Source organism: Triturus cristatus, chromosome 7, assembly GCF_964204655.1.
Source record: "Triturus cristatus chromosome 7, aTriCri1.1, whole genome shotgun sequence".
NCBI lineage: Eukaryota > Metazoa > Chordata > Amphibia > Caudata > Salamandridae > Triturus > Triturus cristatus.
In genome coordinates, this window is record NC_140590.1 from 392253981 (window position 1) to 392278541 (window position 24561).

The 24561-nt window shown below is 44.3% G+C and overlaps 1 protein-coding gene across 2 annotated transcripts in view; it reads left to right on the forward strand.

The window, feature by feature from the left end:
* The window catches only part of LOC146809765 (serine/threonine-protein kinase SBK2-like), a 190754-nt gene extending 166536 nt beyond the window's left edge, over positions 1-24218 (forward strand). For both annotated transcript variants that reach the window (XM_085616613.1, XM_085616614.1), the window contains exon 4: positions 22081-24218. In XM_085616613.1, coding sequence (XP_085472739.1) covers positions 22081-22641 — 561 coding nt within the window. In that variant the 3' untranslated portion in view covers positions 22642-24218. The remainder of the gene's footprint in view (positions 1-22080) is intronic.
* The last annotated feature ends 343 nt before the right edge of the window (positions 24219-24561 follow it).

The window sequence follows — 24561 nt, forward strand, 5'->3', positions numbered from 1 at the left end:
TGCAGGCAGGCCAGATGTTAGAGGGGAGGTTCGTGGTTTTATGTCCTAGGAGCAGGATCTCCGTTTTGGAGCCGTTTAATTTCAAAGCAGAGTCACTCATCCACTGATGTACGTTGGAGAGACAGTCGTGGAGATTAGAGGGCTCTAGCTTGGGGTGGGAGAGTGTCACCACCAATTGTGTGTCGTCAGCATAGCTGACGATAGTGACTCCGAAGGGAGAGACGAGTTCCTCCAGTGGGGCCATGTAAACGTTAAACAACGTGGGGCTCAGGGATGAGCCCTGAGGCACGCCGCACTGGAGGGGGATGGAGGGGGAGCGGCTTTCGCCTTCCCATACTTGGTAGGAGCGTCGAGAGAGAAAGGACGATAGCCATTTCAGCGCTCTGTCTTTGACCCCGATATTCTCCAGACGTTGGGTTAAGACCTGGTGGCTGACCGTGTCAAAGGCCGCGCTTAGGTCTAGGAGGACCACTGCCACTGATCCTCCTGTATCGATGATTTCTCTAGTTCTTTCTACTGCTGCGAGGAGAGCAGTGTCCGTGCCCTGACCTGGTCTAAAGCCTGGTTGTGAGTCGTTGAGGAGTTGGTTTGACTCTAAGTAGTGCGACAGTTTTTTATTCGCAAGTTTTTCGGCGACTTTACCTATCCAAGGAAGGAGTGAGATAGGTCTGTAGTTGGAAAGGTCTGCTGGGTCAAGCGACGGTTTCTTGAGAAGCGCTTTGACGACAGCCTCCTTCCAGTTTGAAGGGACCTCTCCCTGTTCCAGCGAAATGTTAATGAGGGCTGTCAATTGGGGAACTATGGTCAGCGGGATGTTTTTAGCGAATCGTATGGGGACTGGGTTGCTAGGGGCTCCGCTCTTGATTGTGGTGAGTATAACACTTATTTCCTCTTCTGTAACTGGGCCGAGCGACTCCAAAGAGGGCTTGTTGGGAGGGGGCCGCTGCTCCTTAGCTCTCTCTATGGAGTCTGAGTTGGCGGTCGGGAGGGAGGTGAGGATTTTTTTTATTTTTTCGTCAAAGAAGGTGGCCAACTTGACGCATTTTTCCTCCGCTGCTTTGGGGTCCATGGGTTTCTGTGGGGGGTCAGGGACATGGAGGAGTTCTTTGAGAATGGAGAAAGTCTCCTTGGATGAGCAGGAGGAGCCTTTTATTTTTTCCTCATAGTAAGCCCTTTTGGCGTCTTGTAGGGCACGTTTATATGCTTTCATTGAGAATTGATAAGCGCTTTTCTCTTCTATGGACTTGTTTTTCCTCCAAGTGCGTTCTAACTTTTTGCATTCTTTTTTAAGGGCAATGAGGGCGGGTGTGTACCAGGGGGCGGGGTTGATTCTTTTAACATGTTTTAGAGTGTTGGTTAGTGGGATGAGGCTATCTAAGGGTCGGACTAGCCAATCTGTGAATTCTCTGTCCGCGGTGTTTGGCTCCGTGGATAGGGGGGCGATGGTTTCACGTAGTTTGGCCTCCCATTCCTCTGGTACTAACTTGTGCCATCGTCTGGTTAGTATCCTTGTTTTTTGTTTGAGCGCTGGTGTCGTTTCGAGTGACCAGTGCAAGAGGATCAGCATATGGTCTGTCCAGGGAAGGGGAGTAGGGTCCTGGACGTATAGGTTCTTAATGTTGGAGAAGATAGGGTCAAGAAGTTGACCTTTCTCATGGGTGGCTTTGGGGTTTTGCAGATGGAGGTCGGCTGTAGTGAGATCAGCAAGCAAGTTTGCTGCGGCATTGTCCGTGGGGTCCAAAAAGTGCATGTTAAGGTCCCCTAGGAGGAGAAAGTTAGAGACTGAAATAGTCTTAAGTGAGATGTGGTCCATTAGAGTATTGGTGAATTCGCCTAGAGAGCCTGGTGGCCGGTTCACTAACAGTCCCGAAAGGGAGGTAGATGGAGAGATCTGGATAGTGAAGTGGCAGTTCTCGCAGTCTTTAATGGTCCCATATTCAATTCTACATTTAAGATGGTCTTTGTAGAGTATGGCGAGGCCGCCACCTCTACCGATTGGTCTGTTCAGGCAACATATTTGGTAGCCAGGGGGTGTTGCATTGGCCACATCGAAGTCATTGTGCGGGGTCAGCCATGTTTCCGTCAGAAATAAAAGATCTAACATCGCATCCTGAACGAGGATGTTAATTTCGTGGGCGTGCTTTACTAAGGATCTGCAGTTCAGAAGGCCAAGCCGAAGTCCTTGGTGGCGTTCCGATTCCTCGGGTCTATTGCAGCGGATGCATCCTGCATAGGGGGTGTCTTCCTTGAGGACGTATTTGCACTGGGGATGTTTTTTGGGGTTCCAGGCGAGCAGTGATCCTCGGGAGTATGATATGCGCTTTTGCAGATTGGGCATAGTGGCTAGGCCTAAGGCCGTCTGGGCCCGGACGGGCCCAGACGGGCTTGCCTTTGGCGCGCCTTCTGCGCGCTGACGGCGCGCCCGCTGCGCCCGTCCGCTGCGCGTCCGGTGATTGCACATCTTTTGGGGGAGCGGAAAGGGGCGGGTGGGCGTCGCCTAGGGTAGGCGTGGCCGCGGTTCCTCGCCGTCAATGGCGGCAGGATCGTTAGCTTTTACAATTGATTGTTGCAGTGAAGATCGCTGTTTTAGGCGTTTCTGTAGCCCGTTTCTGGTGGAGCCAGGCAGGTGAGTGCAATTTTAAAATCAGGTGTTCGGCGAAATAGTGACACAAGATATACAGATTTTTAAAAAGGTGATCTCCCGGCTTCCGCCTCAGGAGTAAAGCAAGTTCTGAAATCGACGCGCTGTCAGCAGCGTTTTATACTGGTTTGGGCGGGTGGGCGTCGCCTAGGGTAGGCGTGGCCTCGGTTCCTCGCCGTCAATGGCGGCAGGATCGTTAGCTTTTACAATTGATTGTTGCAGCGAAGATCGCTGTTTTAGGCGTTTCTGTAGCCCGTTTCTGGTGGCGCCAGGCAGGTGAGTGCAATTTTAAAATCAGGTGTTCGGCGAAATAGTGACACAAGATATACAGATTTTTTAAAAAGGTGATCTCCCGGCTTCCGCCTCAGGAGTAAAGCAAATAACATTTTATATTTTTCTGAAAATTGCAAAAAGAAATTTAAAAAAAATTCAAACTGAAATATTGATTACTTTTTTTGTTTTCATTTTTTATTTTAATATATTTATATTATTATTATTTTTTTTAATTCAATTTTTTATCGGAGTCGCGCACTCAAAGCGTACACATCACAGTGGGTGCACGGATTCTAGCCGCCATGTTAGAAAAGTCGTGAAGGATCCGCGTACGGTGTGCGACGGCTACGCGTTTTTCAGTTACATCATATACATTTAATATTACGTGATGTGCGTGATTGGTATGTGACCAGTCCGTGATTCCTGCTCCCGCGCATTACAGTACGAGATGTTTGCGCGGTGGCAGGTCCCGCGTGGCGTCATATACGTGCTGGGGCGCGCTGGGTGCACGACTCCCGCAAATAAAATGTATGTTCCAAAATGATATGTATGTGTCTTTAATATACATATTAGGGCAAGAGATTATCGAAGATATTCATAAAAATAATATATTTGTACTTATAATAAACGTATATTCTTTTTAAATATATTTTCGCGAAGTCAGGTGAATGCATTGTGAGTGCAGAGAACCAGGTCAGCAGAGCTGCTGTAGAGCCAGAGAAACCAGGTCAGCAGAGTCGTTGTAGAGCCAGAGAACCAGGTCAGCAGAGCTGCTCTAGAGCCTAAGAAGCAGGTCAGCAGAGCTGGTCTAGAACCAGAGACCCAGCTCAGCAGAGCTACTATATAGCCAGAGAACCAGGTCAGCAGAGCTGCTCTAGAGGCCAAGAACCAGGTCAGCAGAGCTGCTGTAGAGCCTGAGAAACCAGGTCAGCAGAGCTGCTTTAGGGGGAGAGAACCAGGTCAGCAGAGCTGCTTTAGAGCCAGAGAACCAGGTCAGCAGAGCTGCTCTAGAGCCAGAGAACCAGGTCAGCAGAGATGCTTTGGAGCCATAGAACCAGGTCAGCAGAGCTGCTCTAGAGGCAGAGAACTAGGGATGCAGAACTGCTTTAGAGCCAGAGAACCAGGTCAGCAGAGCTCTTTAGAGGGAGAAATCCAGGTCAGCAGAGCTGCTTTAGAGCCAGAGAACCAGGTCAGCAGAACTGCTCTAGAGCCAGAGAACCAGGTCAGCAGAGCTGCTTTAGAGCCATAGAATCAGGTCAGCAGAGCTTTTTTAGAGCCAGAGAACCAGGTCAGCAGAGCTGCTCTAGAAGCAAAGAACCAGGTCAGCAGAGCTGCTTTAGAGGTAGGGAAGCAGGTCAGCAGTGCTGCTTTAGAGCCAGAGAACCAGGTCAGCAGAGCTGTTCTAGAGCCATAGAAACCAGGTCAGCAGAGCTGCTTTAGAGGGAGAGAACCAGGTCAGCAGAGCTACTTTAGAGCCAGAGAACCAGGTCAGCAGAGCTTCTCTAGAGCCAGAGAACCAGGTCAGCAGAGCTGCTTTAGAGCTATAGAACCAGGTCAGCAGAGCTGCTCTAGAGGCAGAGAACCAGGTCAGCAGAGCTGATTTAGAGGGAGAGAACCAGGCCAGCAGAGCTGCTTTAGAGCCAGAGAACCCAGAGAACCAGGTCAGCAGAGCTGCTCTAGAGCCAGAGAACCAGGTCATCAGAGCTGCTTTAGAGCCATAGAACCAGGTTGGCAGAGCTGCTTTCGAGCCCGAGAACTAGGTCAGCAGAGCTGCTCTAGAGCCTAAGAACCAGGTCAGCAGAGCTGCTGTAGAGCCAGACAAATCAGGTCAGTAGAGCTGCTTTAGAGGGAGAGAACCAGGTCAGTAGAGCTGCTTTAGAGGGAGAGAACCAGGTCAGCAGAGCTGCTTTAGAGGTAGAGAAGCAGGTCAGCAGTGCTGCTTTAGAGCCAGAGAACCAGGTCAGCAGAGCTGTTCTAGAGCCATAGAAACCAGGTCAGCAGAGCTGCTTTAGAGGGAGAGGACCAGGTCAGCAGAGCTACTTTAGAGCCAGAGAACCAGGTCAGCAGAGCTTCTCTAGAGCCAGAGAACCAGGTCAGCAGAGCTGCTTTAGAGCCATAGAACCAGGTCAGCAGAGCTGCTCTAGAGGCAGAGAACCAGGTCAGCAGAGCTGATTTAGAGGGAGAGAACCAGGTCAGCAGAGCTGCTTTAGAGCCAGAGAACCAGGTCAGCAGAGCTGCTCTAGAGCCAGAGAACCAGGTCAGCAGAGCTGCTTTAGAGCCATAGAACCAGGTCAGCAGAGCTGCTTTAGAGCCCGAGAACTAGGTCAGCATAGCTGCTCTAGAGCCTAAGAACCAGGTCAGCAGAGCTGCTCTAGAGCCAGAGAACCAGGTCAGCAGAGCTGCTGTAGAGCCAGAGAAACCAGGTCAGTAGAGCTGCTTTAGAGGGAGAGAACCAGGTCAGTAGAGCTGCTTTAGAGGGAGAGAACCAGATCAGCAGAGTTGCTCTAGAGGGAGAAAACCAGGTATGCGGAGCTGCTCATGAGCCAGAGAACCATGTCAGCAGAACTGCTTTATAGCCAGAGAACCAGGTCAGCAGAGCTGATGTAGAGCCAGCGAAACCAGATCACCAAAGCTGCTTTAGAGGGAGAGGACCAGGTCAGCTGACCTGCTTTAGAGCCAGAGAACCAGGCCAGCAGAGCTGCTTTAGAGCCAGAGAAGCAGGTCAGCAGAGCTGCTTTAGAGCCAGAGAACCAGGTCAGCAGAGCTGCTCTAGATCCAGAGAACCAGGCCAGCAGAGCTGCTTTAGAGCCAAAGAACCAGGTCAGCAGAGATGCTTTAGGGCCAGAGAAACAGGTCAGCAGAGCTGCTCTAGAGCCTAAGAACCAGGTCAGCAGAGCTGCTCTAGAGCCAGAGAACCAGGTCAGCAGAGCTGCTGTAGAGCCAGAGAAACCAGGTCAGTAGAGCTGCTTTAGAGGGAGAGAACCAGGTCAGCAGAGCTGCTCTAGAGCCAGAAAACCATGTCAGCAGAACTGCTTTAGAGCCATAGAACCGGGTCAGCAGAGCTGCTTTAGAGCCAGAGAACGAGGTCAGAAGAGCTGTTGTAGAGCCAGAAAACCAGATCAGCAGAGCTGCTCTGTAGCCTAAGTACTAGGTAAGCAGAGTTGCTCTAGAGCCAGAGAACCAGGTCAGCAGACCTGCTGCAGAGCTAGAGAAACCAGGTCAGCAGAGCTGCTTTAGAGGGAGAGAACCAGGTCAGCAGAGCTGCTTAAGAGCCAGAGAACCAGGTCAGCAGAGCTGCTCTAGCTGACACTGACTGACTGACACTGACTGACTGACACTGACTGATTGGCACTGACTGACACTGATTGATTGACACTGGCTGACACTGACACTGACTGACACTGATTGACTGAAACTGACTGACTGACAATGACTGATACTGATTGACTGACACTGACTGACTGACAATGACTGACACTGACTGACTGACACTGACTGATACTGATTGACTGACACTGACTGACGCTGACTGACTGACTGACTGACACTGACTGACACTGACTGACTACTCTCTACTACTCTACTACTCACTCTCTACTACTCTCTCTCTACTACTCACTCTCTACTACTCACTCTCTACTACTCTCTACTACTCACTCTCTACTACTCACTCTCTACTACTCTCTACTTCTCACTCTACTACTCTCTACCACTCACTCTCTACTACTCTACTACTCACTCTCTACTACTCTCTACTACTCTCTCTCTACTACTTACTCTCTGCTACTCTCTACTACTCACTCTCTACTCACTCTCTACTTCTCACTCTCTACTAGTCTCTCTCTACTACTCTCTACTATTCACTTTCTACTACTCACTCTCTACTTCTCTCTACTACTCACTTTACTACTCTCTACTACTCTCTACCACTCACTCTCTACTACTTACTCTCTACTACTCTCTCTCTACTACTCACTATCTACTATTCACTCTCTACTGCTCACTCTCTACTACTCTCTACTACTCACTCTCCACTACTCATTCTCTACTCCTCGCTCTCTACTACTCTCTACTACTCACGCTCTACTACTCACTCTCTACTACTCTACTACTCTCTACTTCTCTCTCTAATACTCACTCTCTACTACTCTTCTACTCTCTACTACGCTCTCTACTACTCACTCTCTACTATTCTCTACTACTCACTCTACTACTCTCTACTACTTTCTACCACTCACTCTCTACTACTCTACAACTCACTCTCTACTACTCTCTCTCTACTACTCACTCTCTACTTCTCTCTACTACTCACTCTCTACTATTCTCTCTACTACTCTCTCTCTACTACCCACTCTCTACTACTCTCTACTACTCACTCTCTACTACAAACTCTCTACTACTCGCTCTCTACTACTCTCTAGTACTCACTCTCTACTACTCTCTACTACTCGCTCTACTACTCACTCTCTACTACTCACTCTCTACTACTCCACTACTCTCTACTACTCACTCTATACTACTCACTCTCTACTACTCTGACTCTCTACTACTCTCTCTCTACTACTCTCTCTCTACTACTCACTCTCTACTACTCACTCTCTACTACTCGCTACTACTCACTCTCTACAATTCACTCTCTACTACTCACTCTCTACTACTCTCTACTACTCACTCTCTACTACTCTCTCTCTACTACTCTCTACTACTCACTCTCTACTACTCACTCTACTACTCACTCTACTACTCACTCTCTAATACTCACTCTCTACTACTCTCTACTACTCACTCTCTAGTACTCTCTCTCTACTACTCTCTAGCTACTCACTCTACTACTCTCTAATACTCTCTTTCTGCTACTCACTCTCTACTACTCTCCACTACTCACTCTCTACTACGAACTCTCTACAACTCTCTACTACTCACTCTCTACTACTCTCTACTACTCACTGTCTAATACTCACTCTCTACTACTCACTCTACTACTCTCTACTACATACTCTCTGCTACTCTCTCTACTACTCTCTACTATTCTGTACTACTCTCTACTACTCACTCTCTACTCTCTATTACTCACTCTCTACTCTCTACCTCTCTCTACCTCTCTCTCTACTACTCTCTACCTCTCTACCTCTCTATGTCTACCTCTCTACCTCTTCCTCTACACCTCTACCTCTGCACCTCTACCTCTACACCTCTCTCTATCTCTCTCTACACGCACACATATGCACGTATATATGCATATATATGCATATGCATTTATATATATGTATGTGTATATTATCTACTGGCGGTCGCCAGTAGATAGTTATAGTTAGGACCATGTTTCCGTAGGAAATCTCAAAATTCTATTTTGAATAACTTTGGCGCCGGTTGACCAATCTTCGCGAAATTTTCAAAACTAATGGGGCGCTCCGCTCAGCTCTTACCCTGAAAGTCTCGGGGGGATTCGTCAAGCCGGGACCAAAAAAAAGGGGGGTCCCAAAACGCGTTTTCCCCATGCATTTTCCCATTGGACCTTTAGTCGAAGGTGCAGCCCGAACGGCTGAACAGAATTACTTGAAATTTGGCAGAGAGGTAGTCCTCAGGTCAGGTATGTGCCTTTTGCATATATGGAGTCAATCTGTTCGGTAGTTCCTGAGAAAATTGCAGTTAAAAGCACATACATATCTATAACCGTGCGCGCACCGTGCGCGCACCCTAACGTGCGCAAGCGTAATTCTGATTGGTTGTTACATGTCAGTCAACGTTCGAATCGGTCGAAATCAGGAAGTGTCGGTCGCCATTTTGTTTGTTTTCAGTGTGAGAGTGGAAAAGGAAGGTGGCGAACGTGAAAAGGGGGCAGGGTAGAGAGTTCCTGACCCCCTAGCCTTTTTCAGGGGGTCACTGAAGGACCCCGAAGGCAGAAAAAAACATTTACAGTTTTTTTTAAAAAAATCGCGGGGTGCGCGCACCGTGCGCGCACGATGAAAAACCATAAAAAATAATTTTTTAATACGTAGTTGATTGAAAAATAAATATATAAAAAAAATAATATTACATACATAACTTAGCATTTAAAAAATCGTACAAATTCACTGAAAAAACCATAGGTTTCACACACGTTATAGTTAGGAATTAGCATTTAAAAAACCTTGCAAATTCACTTAAAAAACCATAGGTTTCAGACATGTTATAGTTAGGTGGATATTTCACTCGTAAAAAAACAATGAAATTCCACCGTTATAGTTAGTTCAGATAACTATAACTCGCGCGACCGCCACTCTATCACAAGGATGATGTCATCAGTGATGTCATGAGTGATGTCACTGACCATGTCATGAGTGATGTAATATGTGACGTCATCAGCAGTGGATTGCGGGCGCGCGAGTTATAGTTATCTGAACTAACTATAACGGTGGAATTTCATTGGTTTTTTACGAGTGAAATATCCACCTAACTATAACATGTGTGAAACCTATGGTTTTTTAAGTGAATATATATATATACATACATATATAAACATATATATAATCTGCATATCTATATAAATACAAATATAAATGCATGCATACATATACATATACATATATGCATACATATGCATGTTATGTACATGAAAGTTTGAAAAACACTAACACAAGCAAAGCTAAAAAGCCATCTAATTACAAACAGATTTGCTTTAACTTAAAGGGGGGCGAGACCTATTGCATTTTCAATGCTTGTTTACTTTGGTTCCATCAAGAAGGCATTCAGAAGTGTCACACATTTGCCATAAATTCTGAATGGTAGCACTCTAGTTGCTCATTAGAGCACTGTAGTAAAGCTATTGCTCACCAGGGAAGTCTGCTGCTGGTATTAAAAGTGCATGTTTCAGTCTGCATGTCAGAATTTTTTAATGAAATAGAAGAGGATTTGAGAAGTCAAAATGTTCCCTAATTTTTCTTTCTGCAGCACTAATCATAAATAATTTCTATGGCAAAAGTAACCCCCTCATGTTGTTCCTTTGCAAATTAAATGTTTTAAGTGTTACCATTTTATTCCAATTAAGGTGGCTTCAGGTGTGCCATACTTTTGTCATAAGTAAGACTGTTAGTGCTCTTGTTGTTCTTTAGAACACTCTGGGACATTCTGTCATTGGGCTACACTTGGGCTACATCTGCGTGATATTTGTGCTACATTTGGGCTCTTTTGTCTCTGGTGGCCATCTTGGGAGACTTATTTGTAATGAAGTTTCCTAATTTCCTCATTTACTACAGTCTCCTCAGTAGGAAAAACTTTTAGGTTTTTTTACTTTGATTCCATCAAGAAGGCATTCAGATGTGTCACACATTTGCCATAAATTCGGAATGTTAGCACTCTAGTTGCTTATTAGATCACTGTAGTAAAGCTACTGCTCACCAGGGAAGTCTGCTGCTGGTATTGAAAGTGCATGTTTCAATCTGCAAGTCAGAATTTTTTAATGAAATAGAAGAGGATTTGAGAAGTTACTCAAAATGTGCCTCAATTTTTCTTTTTTCAGCACTAATCATAATTTCTATGGCAAAATAAACCCTCTCATTGTGTTCCTTTTAAATTAAACTACTCACTCTCTACTACTCACTCACTACTACTCTCTACTACTCACTCTCTAATACTCGCTACTACTCACTCTCTACAATTCACTCTCTACTACTCACTCGCTACTACTCTCTACTACTCACTCTCTACTACTCACCCTCTACTACTCTCTACTACTAACTCTACTACTCTCCACTACTCTCTACCACTCACTCTCTACTACTCTACTACTCACTCTCTACTACTCTCTCTCTACTACTCCCTCTCTACTACTCACTCTACTACTCTCTACTACTCTCTCTCTCTACTACTCACTCTCTACTACTCACTCTCTACTACTCACTTTCTACTACTCTCTACTACTCACTCTACTACTCACTCTCTACTACTCTCTACTACTCACTCTCTACTACTCTACTACTCCCTACCACTCTCTCTCTACAATACTCACTCTCTACTACTCACTACTACTCACTCTCTACTACTCTCTCTCTACTACTCACTCTCTACTACTCTCTACTACACACTCTCCACTACACACTCTTTACTACTCTCTATTACTCTCTCTCTACTACTCTCTACTACTCACTCTACTACTCACTCTCTACTACTCATTATCTACTACTCTCTACAACTCACTCTCTACTATTCTCTCTCTACTACTCTCTACTACTCACTCTCTACTACTCTCTACTACTCTCTCCCTGCTACTCACTCTCTACTACTCACTCTCCTACTCACTCTCTATTACTCTCTACTACTCTCTACTACTCACTCTCCAATACCCACTCTCTACTACTCTCTACTACCCACTCTCTACTACTCTCTGCTACTCACTCTCCAATAACCACTCTCTACTACTCTCTACTACTCACTCTCTACTACTCTCTACTACTCACTCTCTACTACTCACTCTCTACTACTCACTCTACTACTCTCTACTACTCACTCTCTGCTCCTCTCTACTACTCTCGACTACTCACTCTCTACTCTCTACTCTCTATTACTCATCCTCTACTCTCTACCTCTCTGTACCTCTCTCTCTACTACTCTTTACCTCTACCTCTATACTTCTACCTCTCTACCTCTACACCTCTACCTCTCTACCTCTCTCTACCTCTCTCTACATGCACACATATGCACGTATATATATGCATATATGTGCATATGCATTTATATATGTATGTGTATATATACATACATATATAAACACATATATAATCTGCATATCTATATAAATGCAAATATAAATGCATGCATACATATACATATACATATATGCATGCATATGCATGTTATGTACATGAAAGTTTGAAAAACCCTAATAAAAGCAAAGCTAAAAAGCCACCTAATTACAAACAGAATTGCTTTAACATAAACGAGGGCGAGACATATTGCATTTTCAATGCTTGTTTACTTTGGTTCCATCAAGAAGGCATTCAGATGTGTCACACATTTGCCATAAATTCTGAATGATTGCACTCTAGTTGCTCATTAGATCACTGTAGTAAAGCTACTGCTCACCAGGGAAGACTGCTGCCGGTATTCAAAGTGCATGTTTCAGTCTGCATGTCAGAATTTTTTTATGAAATAGAAGAGGATTTGAGAAGTCAAAATGTGCCCTAATTTTTCTTTCTGCAGCACTAATCATAATTTATATGGCAAAATGAACCCCCTCATTTTGTTCCTTTGCAAATTAAATGTTTTAAGTGTTACCACTTTATTCCAATCAAGATGGCTTCAGGTGTGCCATACTTTTGTCATAAGTAAGACTGTTAGCGCTCCAGTTGTTATTTAGAACACTCTGGGACATTCTGCCATTGGGCTATATTTGGGCTACAGCTGGGTGATATTTGTGCTACATTTGGGCTCTTTTGTCTCTGGTGGCCATCTTGGGAGACTTATTTGTTATGAAGTTTCCTAATTTCCTCATTTACTACAGTCTCCTCAGTAAGAATACTTTCAGTTTTTTACTCTGATTCCATCAAGAAGGCATTCAGATGTGTCACACATTTGCCATAAATTCAAAATGTTAGCACTCTAGTTGCTCATTAGATCACTGTAGTAAAGCTACTGCTCACCAGGGAAGACTGCTGCTGGTATTGAAAGTGCATGTTTCAGTCTGCATGTCAGAATTTTTTAATGAAATAGACAAGGATTTGATAAGTTACTCAAAATGTGCCCTAATTTTTCTTTCTGCAGCACTAATCATACTTTCTATGGCAAAATGAACCCCCTCATGTTGTTCCTTTTTAAATTAAATGTTTTAAGAGTTACCACTTTATTCCAATCAAGATGGCTTCAGGTGTGCCATACTTTTATCATAAGTAGGACTGTTAGCGCTCTAGTTGTTCTTTGGAACACTCTGGGAAGCTGCAGTAGAACACAAAGGAGTCAACTGACAGTCTCTGCCCTTGTTGGATGTACATGTTTTACTGAGAATGTCAGACTTCATTCTCACTTGACTGGGAAAGATAATGTAAATTTAGAGAAAATATGCTCTCAGTTTAGCTTATAGATCACCTTCCAAACCTCTGTGGGAAAAGAATGAGAAAATAGTTTTCCCTCAAACATGATTCATGCTATCCCGGCAGAAGGCTTTTTCACATGGTAAAATCACCGTAGAACATACCACAATTCCTAAAATGAGTATGGTACCATCAACAAATTACTTATAATGTAAATAAAGTCTTAAAACCTTCTATTAACTGCAATGCTTGTTAATGAGGTGCTATCGTGTATATTGGTCCCAAGATGGCTGCCAACACTTCTTGGATGAAGTGCTGACAGCCAATCAGATCTCACGATGAGATGTGTGGTTAGGCTCCGCCCCGATATATTTGTGATTTTACTTTTGATTTTCTCAGGAACTACTAAACAGATTTACACCGTTTAAGCAAAAGGCACCACTCTGAACCAAGGTCTACCTTTCTGCCAAATTTGGTGTAATTCCATTAAGCAGTTCGGGCTGTAGCTGCGACTAAAGGTCCCTATGGAAAATTGCATGGGGAAAACATGTTTTGGGACCCCCCCTTTTTCTCGGCCCCTGCTTGACGAATCACCCCGAGACTTTCAGGATAGGAGCGGACCGGAGCGGGCCACGAGTTTTAAAAATTTCATGAAGATTCATCCACCTGCGCCAAAGTTATTCTAAATAGAATGTTGCGGATTTCCTATGGATAATACGTCCTAACTATAACTACCTACTGGCGACCGCCAGTAGGTAATATATATATATATATATCTACAACAGTACCACTCTTTGCTGCCTTTGATGTAAGGTCAAAGATACTTGTTATAGTTCTTTCAGAGTCTCATCTTCTCAGAACTGAAGCATTTGCAATATTATAGACAAGGAAGCCATTGTTGTTGTTTATTTAGCATATTTAGCATATGAAACTAACAACCATTGACAAAGTCAATAGTCCTGGTTTAATGTAGGTGTAACGTTACTTGTTGCATTATATATCTGGGTGAACTTTTGGAATCAGCAAAACAGCAATCGGACGGCACACTATGCCCAGCACAAATTGTTAGCTTACGTATCACAAAACCTAAGTGCTTCATTTTGTTGTAACATATTATAATATTTAGTCATTTATGAGATCAACTACACTCTACTGTTAGGAAAATGTGCATCTGATTTACAATAGATAAAATAACCTTTTCACGATTACTTTCGTGCTCTCTTGTTTGTTGTTTTGTACAGTGCTCAGACAGTCCTAAGATTTCTTCACGGTAGTAATAATCACACACATTTGCGATGTTTGTATGTAGCTCATATATCAAATTAAATATTTTGAACAATATGTGACGTGCGTATATACTATCATTGCAAAACTTTTACCTCTGCTATGACTGCGAAGGTGAGGTTGTAGCCCTTCCTTTGATGAAGTGATATTGTTGTACATTGTCTAAGCTAATTATTCCCCCATCTATTTCTTAGGACATTTTCTATTCTTCTGGGGTGCAAGGAAAGACAGCTTGGTCATCCCTCACTTGAGGGTTAGTGCTGTATAAAATGAATAAGTGGCATATTCATGCTAGTGGAGTCTGTGAGCATTTGTTAATTCCTAGATCTTTTGTATAGACTATTACACATAGTGGTAAGACCTCAAAGAAGCTGTTCAAATGGATTGGCAACGTGGGCACTTGGGAAATGGCCGAAGGGCTGGTGGCCGAGTTCCAGCTGTGGGCCTTCCTTTCCTATTATCCATGCCCTCTTTACTCTCGCCCCCCTCTCGTTGTCTCCTGCCCCCTCCCGTTGTCCGTGCTATCTTTACTCCCCCCACCTCCCATTTACTACAGAAAGTACAAGAAAAGTGTCCAGGCACCTTGCGCTTACCTTATTCCCTTATAAGTTCCCCTTTTTACCTTACGATCTGGTGCCTTGGTAGCCTTGGTAGACTCGATCACCACTAAGTTCAAGGGTAATTTTATTTTGCTTGGAGTTTCTTTATAAGGCACAGGCCTACCATTGTGATTGGAGCAAATAACCATACTCTGGATATCACCCACACACAGGGATGCTTATGAGTGCAGCACGCTCGGCTCTAAAGCAGCTGCTTCTAACACTTCTCACTCACCAATCACTCTTGCTGCCTCTGCTAAAATTGTGAGTGACCGAATAAGCAGCAGATGTGACAAAACCCTTAAAAGGCCCCAAAGGCAAGACCTATTGGCTATGCCAATGCTTTTTATAGTTAGGTAAGAAGGCCTTTTACTGTTTGAGGCACAACACATGCACATTTGAATTGTATCCATCTCTCAGAGCGGTTACAGTCATATTAGTGTTGCCAGTGTAATGCATTTCTGCCATATCTGGCTGTCTGGTCGTCGTTGGTTACTTGCACTTGTGTCAATGATTCGCACAGGCCTCATATCAATGATTTACAGCAGTCAAGAAGAGAGAGCCTCCTGATTGATTATTTGGTTTGGACCAAGCTAGGCTAAACTGAACTTAGTGTTGTCACCTCTAACACACTGCCGTTAGGCCATTTAAACACTCTTTAAACAACACTGCCATCATCTGTCCACAAGCCCAAATTCCCTATGTGTCTTATCCCTCTGTACACCTAGCAATTCATCTGTACACTCAGCAGTCCCTAAAATAAACTGAAATAAAAGAAACAATGCTGCAGTTACTGTGTTTCTTGGCAGCCGTGTTTAAGGTAAAGGTAGTACAGCATTAATAGATACAGTGATTTGCCCAGGATCACAGTTTGCTCAATTTATTATATGTTTGAAGCTGCATAAAAAAGCTTTCTAGATCTGAGCAGACATGGCGTTAGGCCATTGCAAACTGAATTTAGGTCACATTTAAAAGGCTTTACAAGCCTTTGAGCACATGCTTGCAGGCATATGAAAATGCACAAGGCGGGAAGAGAGTAGTGTTTACTAATATTATACAAAACCGCTTGGATTCTAAACAAGCCGATTACTCCGATGAACACCACAGACAGCATCCAGGATAATATACTGCATTGCTAAACACTTCTAAAGTCCCAAAGACCACTGCACTGTAAAGGAAAGCACATAGGTAAGACATTGTCATTTACAACGCCAGTAGTTCTAACTCTTGCAAATGTGAGACCTATTTCATTACAAATGCTTATTTTTTAAGGGTGGTGAATAATTATAGGGTTCAGGGAATGGGTGAAGAGGAGGAAAGACAGGGTTGTGAACGTTTTTTGCGGTCATTTATGGGTGGTGTTTAGGAACTGTAAGGCTTTTATTAGGGTTAAGGGATCGCTGGAGTTTTGGGGTGTGTGGGCTATAAAATGTTACAGGGGAGGGTGGGGTTTAGGTATAGAAAAGGGGTTTTAGGTTAAGAATAAGTGGCACAGGCACGTTCTGTATTTATTAAGTTTGAAAATTATAGACTGTCGTTAGTTTTCGGGGCATAACATATGTGAATGTTGGAACGTACCGCTCCAAAAGCCATACGGTTTTGGTAAATACTGAGCCTTTTTCTCCCAATAAATATCAACAGGCTTGACCTCAACAAGACTCACTCAAAAAAGTATATCATTCCTGCCACAATATCCTATTTATTCCACAAAGGCGCTCAAAAAGTCCCTGGAAAAGTATAAATGTTCCAAATATTATCTAGTTCAAATCAAATGTCTCCTGATGCCAAATTGGTGACCACCAGAAGAAACGACTACTTAACTACCCAACAGCAGCCCTGATAAACTGCTGCCCAGTGCCCACCCTTGCCTATGGTGCTGTGATTTGTGATCTGATCTTCAACCACTACCTAGACCTGCTATTTCTGACAAAATCTTGGTTTGACGAAACTTCACAACTTACTATCATATGAACATCACCCGAGGTTTTCGCAATTAAACATAAAGATAGAGAAGGCGGAAAAAGGGGAGTTGTGGCCCATGTTCACAAGGATAGCCCCACCTGCACCCCAAAAATGACACATGCATAATCTACTTGTTAATGTCTGACCACTTTCTAATCTACTTGCTGCCTCATTTTTAGTGCGGACAAATCTAATTTAACAAACTCCAAGTAAAAATTATGTTATTTCTGTCTAGACTTATTATGTCCTAAAATAACAAACATCTTCTTGGTTGACTTTAATCTATGTGCAATGGAATCTCCAGTCACAGCTAGTATTTGCGAACGAATCTATGGTCACCTTGCACAACTATCCATGCTTTACACTCTTGAAGGGAAACACTCCTGGCCTAATCACACCAGACATAAAATGTGTCTATGCCCTAAACCACTACCCATTGGTTAGATCCTTTTCTTTATAAACTTTGAATCATGAAAAAGACATGGTCAATCCAGAAGTGAAGAAGAGTGGACCTGCGCAATAAACCAAACCGACCCTGAAAAGGTTGTGTCAGTAATCCTCTCAAACACTATCCAATCAAGTGCAACAAATGGTGTTTCAGCTTTGTATGCAATATATTTTGAGATCCTTGCCTCTGCAAGACTCTATTGCCCTTCTCAAGAAGAAAACACAATCACTGATCATTCAGCAAAAGGGTATTCTGAGGAGTTCACTAACCAGAGAAAATAAATCACATGCCTTGATAGAAATGCAAAGACTCCTTTCCCCAACATTCTCAAACAATGAAGGACATCAAACAAAAATGACTGTTGCCAAGCAAAGCTGGCTTTCTGCTGGTCTAAAATCAATGAAGCCTAAAACAGACCACAAAACATTTCATTCTATAGAAATATGGTGCAACCTACTGAAAATACTATAATGCAGTCCAATTATTTGCACAAAACGATTATCACAAGTTGTGGATGCCAAAAAACGACAGACTACATAAAAAAAGGTTGAACTTCGAACCAACTTACAGTATTTTACTCTTCAAACAGCTATAGGCCCATGACCCATCCTCTATTCCTAGCCAAACTCCCAGCAAACCAACTGAAACACTGCAATAGCAGAGAGTAACCTAGTAGCCGATTCCAATCAGTTTGCGATCAGGCCACACTACAGAAACTGTTACCCCCTAGATGTGGTTGAGGCCCTCAACATCATAGACTTGTAAAGCCTGGTCTTGTCCTTCTGGATCTCTCTGTGACAATCAATAAATAGCATTGACTATCACAGTTTCATTGACACCATGCAGAAGAGACTGGGGACTTGGTAATTGATAATGAAATGGCTTGCATTATCTTTCTATCAGTAAATTAAAATCCATATAGACAACCATCACACCCCTTTATTCCCTACTCAGTATGGAGTGCTCTCTATCCTTATTATATAGACATCCTGAACAATCTTGGTGTGGATTGCCACTAATAGATTGAGGATACAAAGCAATATATCAAAATCAGCTCCTGAGAAGAGTAATAATTTTCTGAAAATTATCTAGACCAAATGAAACTGAAATTTACAAATATGCCATATAGTCCCAGTGTTAAATGATCTCCAGTAACTCCATCTGGAAGAATGATGTCAATTTGAGCTCATGATTATAACTGACAAGGCTGTCCATTTAAAAACTCTTAAATATGTGAAATGGTAGATCAAGATCTCTGGTGGCACATCCAGAAGCAAAACACTTTAAAACCTCTAAAACAAAAACTATTCAGCAGCCCCAAAGTTATGAAACTTCCTCAAACTCACTACATGGAAAATTCTTACTCTGAAGATATTCAAGAATGAAATCAAAAACTTTATAAGTTGGAAGGTAGTAAGCTATGCCACAAACTGCAAAGCCATCTATGCTCCTTGGACAACCTTTATGACTTACTTCCTCTGACAGTGCTACAGGACCCGCAACCATTTTTTCTTTTGATGTTGTTTTACTTTTGCCTTAAAGTCACATTGCTGACTAATTAGCCACACTCTGTGATGGCTTTACTATGCTTTTTTTCCAAATTCTAAAACAAATATTTTGCATCTAATCCTATCCTTGAGACTACACTCAACCCTGCTTTCACATACCAGAACAGACCACACAGCTCTGCCAAGGCAACTCAATCCTTATTTTTGCTCCTCATGCATTCACACATCAACTGACCTTCAGCGCACCCTGTGTTTTTTAAGAGAGCACTTAGTTGCTACTCTTTTAAGCATTCTGATCCTCCACACAGAGACAAATAGCAACGCTGTGCTCAGCTGTCTACAAAGGCCCAGTTCTTGGCTTACCCACTCTGGCGGTATGGAACCCATCGCCGGTACAGTGCAGTCCTGCTACGGATTGGCAAAGTCTGACTACGCGCAATCATTTGCGGGAGCAACTTCCATGCACAGGCTCTGTTCCTCGAGTCACAGTACTGTCTGGTTCATGGAAATCTGGGTTGCTCCTGCTCGGGCCATTGTGCAGTAAGGCTCTTTTTCCTCCACTGGGGTTGTCTCCTTGCTCTGACAGGGCTCCAGCGGTGTCCTGTTGATCCTCTGGCCTCTTTCAGTGCAGTTTACAGAATTTTACAGAATGCGGGCTGGTCCCACCTTGGTCACAGCTGCAGTTTCTGGGTTTCAGGTGACGACCTGGACCCCTGGCATCAGCATCTCTGGTGGCCCCTCTGGGCATATGGGGTTGGCCACGGCACTCACAAGTCTGGTCACGCTGATCTGGCATTGGTGTCCATGGCAGCCCCTCCTGGCATATGGGATCGCCAAAACAATCCAGCACACAGGCTATGGCCCTATCAGTACATGAGTGGGTTCCTCACACCTTGCCCCTTGGCTCAGTCTACGGCGGCCCCTCCTGGCATATGGGGGCTCTGAAATATTCTGACACAGGGACTACAGCCCGATCAGTGCAGGAGTGGATTCCTCACACCTCACACAGGGAGCCCTCATGTCAGGATGCCCCCCTGGAGCTTGCTACTGCCAAGGCTCTCCTCTCTGTCAGAGAGCACACTGTTCTTGGCTAGCAGGCTGGCACTGGTGCTCCAGGCACCAGGACAGGTGCTCTTGGTTTTCCTGGGTGATGTCCCCTCACCCAGCAGGGAGACTAGCAAGGTTGGACCCCCAGTTCTGGTCAAAGGCAAATGTCTTGCAGAGGTTCCCCTCCTCACACAGCCCACCTGGCTGCTCGGCAAATGACAACATTTGGGATCCGGAACGCCCCTACTTATCGTCCTTTTCCAGATACAAAATGTAATTTGATGTCTGAATCTTTGAAGTTTTATGTTGGGATTCTGCTTCTTTGAAATGGACATCTTTCCCCTATATTCATCCTCCTGAAGAATGTCTGTCACAGCAGTCAGGACTCCGAAGCTGATTAACCCACAACAAGATTCATGGGCATGACCAGAGTTCACAACTGAATGTCAGCCACAGTGATATGCGCATCAAAAGGTTAAATCTGGGCCCTCAGCCCTACTCTTTATGATCCCCTTATCAGCCCCATCTCTCTCACCCTGAGATGTGTCCAGGCCCCTTCCTTGTGATCTATCATTGAATCAAAGAGCAATATGAAATGCACAGAGAAAGCATGGCTCTTTCATCTTCCAGTGCATGTCCCACCCAGCTTACAGGAATGCAGCAATACACAGATCTTTCTGGGGGGATTCCTCTATTCCTCATGCTTTCACCAGGCAGGCCTGGGCCTACCAAGATGGAACCCAAGGTCCTCCATGTAATGTACCAGTGCAGGTACTTCTGCACTCAGTGTACATCCACAGCACACTTACTGCATAGAACTGTTATCCTCATGTATTATGCCATCACAAGCATACCAACATGCAGCACTCGCATTCATGCATTCAGTCTATGCACCCTGTTCAGTACTAGTCTCTCTGCACTTTACCACACATATTTACGATGTGCCAATTGTACCACACGTCTCCCTTTGTGTAGTGTATTTCTTGCAAATGCACATGCACTCAGCACAGGTTTCCACCACGTTCGCACTTCCACATCAATCTGATGTAGGCCAAGGGTGAGTTAAGGAAACAGCAGCTGAACTTTTATGAAGGTGAGTGAACCTGTAGGCCTCACTCCAGTGACACGGTAAAAATTACCTGTTAACTACTACTGATCACTACACGGTATATGCTGGCACCACCGCGCCTGTGCTGTTTAACTCCTGGTGATGTCGGTAGCCTTCCACCGCTATGAGGGCAGTGCTTTGGGTGCCCCTCCTGGTCCAACAAGACCACAGTCCATGAGCCAGGCCTATGCCACGGCACACAAGCATGATCCGTGTTCACCTATGACAAAAAATCAGCATTAGGGATCCAGCCAACAATACAGTTGCGCACTCAGGGCAATGGTTCACTTCTCTTACCATGCAGAGGACTTCTCCATCCCAACAGCTTGCACTTAGAGTAGTTGTGCCATGGCAATGCTAACTTCAGCAAACTTTAGGCTCGTTCATGGCATAGCATCCCTGAGCAGTGCCAATTTACAGCCTACGTTTCCAGAGGGTATTGCCTTCTGTGACAAAGCACTGTCTGGACCTATCTCCTCCTCCAGCTGTTCTTCCTTGTTTTGCATATTGATTAGACTGTTGTTTATGTTTGTAAAGGCCCTAATGGACTAAATGACTAGAATTAAATCAAATAAGGTGTACTTTGCGCTCCTTGAGCCACATTTATAAGTACATCCTGTCCCGTTTGTGCTTTGATGTAGCATTCATTGTTTTCCATATTAATTGTACTGTGGTTTACATTTGTAAAGCGTCCTATAAACTAAAAAAATGAATGAAATGAAACCCAAAACAGATGTAAACAATTATTTTAGTTTAACAGGACTTTAAACCCTGTGGGGAAGTGCAGCCTTTGTTTTGGGTAAGTTTGGGCATGGGGGTGTGCCAGGGAGTAGCTACCCCATGCTCGTGATATTTAGAGGGTTAGCCTGTGAAGTGGGACAGGGGATACACAGGTGCGGACTCACGTGTGTGGGGTTAATATAAGAATAACCCACAAAGTTCTCATGTGTTTCATTACTCCGCACTGAACCTGGTCCTACTGCTGGTGCAACAGGAAACTCGGTGTGAATTTAAAATAAGAATATGTTTGCATTTAAATAAGCAAACAAACGTTTGTGATGCATGCATTTCAAAATTTACCACCAAATATACTTCAGGTACATCTGCTGATTCCGTTTGTGTACAATACTTCCAGAAAGTAAGAAATGCGTGCTGCTTCTGACCATACCGTCTAATCTTTCTCTTTCCTGTTTTTGTCGCCTTCAGGAAGGGGTCCCAGAATCCGCAGCCAAGCAGTGTGCCAAGCAGGTAGTCAGCGCTTTGGAGTTCATTCACAGTCGCGGCCTAGTCTACCGTGATGTCAAACCCGAGAACGTGCTGCTCTTCGGCCGCGACTGCCAACGGATCAAGCTGACAGACTTTGGCCTCACCAGACCCAAAGGCACTATCCTCAAGCTTGTGTCTGGAGTCATCCCTTACACCGCGCCAGAGCTCACAAACCCCAAGAACACCGACGGACTCGCCATTGATGCCACCCTCGACGCCTGGGCTTTTGGGGTCCTCCTCTTTTGTCTGATAACTGGATACTTCCCCTGGGAGAAGACCATGGTCTCGGATCCATTCTTCGATGACTTTGTAGTCTGGCAGGAGACGGGCAACACTGAGGAGCTTTCACGACACTGGAAGAAGCTGACCGCAGATGCCATGGACATGATGAGCAAGCTACTGGCCCTAAATCCCTCAGAGCGGAGCCCCGTCAGTAAGGTCATACAGTACCTGGACTGTCCCTGGAGAGTGGACAACTGGAGGAGCGTGGAAGGTATCTGAGAACCGAAGGGCTTTCTGGACATGTACCCTCATTTCTCCATGTTCTACTCTGGGCCTTCTGCTGAGTAAAGGCCTTCTTTTAACGTGTCTCTAGGGAACAATTACAGGGAAAAGAGTTGTATTTTTCTTAAAGACTGAATAGTTGAACCTTGACCATGCCAACAAGTACAGATTACACCATGTCTTCAAGAGTAGACTCAGCCCACGTTTTACTGCATGAAACTTGTTCGCCTGGCTTTTTTTCCCTTTGGCTTAGTGTGCTAGATGATGAGAAATCGAAGTATTTTTTTAAATGAACAGTCATTTATATTTTGATATCCGTTAAGTGTGACATCGTGTCTCTACTATCACTAAATGTGTATGTAGTGCGCTACTTAAGCCACTGCTGTGGTGCTTTACCTAGGGTGCCTGTGCTCACTTGCACGCTCTATGATTTTTAGTAATGATTTCCCACACTCTCTGCACCATTTTCACTCTTGTGCAGCAAGAGCATTTGGAAATTGCCTTTTTGTGGTCAGAGTCATTTAAGCCTGGTCGTAGTTATTCCAGGAGTAAAAGTCGTTCAACATGAGTCGCACGCTCGATACTCCAATCCATTTCTTCTTAAAGCCTGAACAACGTCACATGAGTGATTTCACAGCACGCAGACACATATGATGATTTGTATGTTTATTGTTAAACACCGGGGACTAGAATTACTAAGGGCTGCGCCGGGCTCACAGGGCACTGCTCAATTTTATGATGCACATGTGAGATGTTATAATAATAAGTAAATCGACCCGGAGCTTTGCGTCATTCTGCAAGCTCCCTCCCTAGACCAATAAACAACCTCACAACCTCACATTACAGACTACACAGGTGCGAGTTCAGTTTTGCACATTTTCCAGATCACATCATGATGAATTACACCAATATTTACACCAACAGTTGGATACGCACATGCAAATTACCTTTATAAATTTGTCAGGAGTGAAAATGTAGGTCTACAATTGCAATCACGTCAGAAAATTGTTTTTTTGTTGTTGTAAAAACAGCCCCGTGTCGCAGTGATTAATTACGCGCATGCTCACCTGCTTGAGGTTTCACAATTTGCATTGCTCATTTAAATAGTTATTTTTTTGTTTTGTTTTGACACGCTCGCCTTGTCCCACCAATACACACACGATAACCGCAGCACTGCAGCATTCCTGCAGCGCGGCCGAAGGGGAAACAAATATGGCGGCGAGTGAGCAAGGCGTGAATGATGTTTTCAGTGGCATTTGTTTTCATATTGCGCGTACTCGGCGGCTTCCAACAGAGCCGAAATTGCTTCTGAGTGCCAGGCCGACAACTGGCTGCAGGACACGTGTGATGCTCGGCCGGACTTGGTTTCCGCGATCTTCTTTCAGATGTCACCCTGGCACCCGAGCTTCACAATGGAACGAGGACGAAGGATGCCTTGGCGCAGAGACCGCGGGCATCCATCCAGGCAGGTGGCCTGGGGTCATCCGGCAGACATGCGGCGGGTGGATACATTCAGGAAGGGAGCATCTTTTCTGCGCATGTTGCAGCGACATAAAAACGTCACCTAAACTTTCCCTGTGTATAGCTGTGTATTTATTTCAAGGGTTCCCTTTAACTTCGTTTAAATAACATCTAGCTGTACTAGGTTAAGTGTTTGCAAAGGAGACATCACATTTTGTGGTTAATACAAATAGATACCCTTAAAAAGAATTCGCCAGATTTCGAGTAGTTTGCTATGACACACACCGCAATGTTTGTGAGGTGTGTCCGACTGCTGGTTTGAAGAATTCGACTTGCCTGTAAGGTCAAGGTTATTTGACTATGCATGCAGACACTGCAGTTCCCGCTCTAATGGGATTGAAATAGCATAGAGCTCAAAGAAACGCACAGACAAACCACATAGACCATTGCCCCACC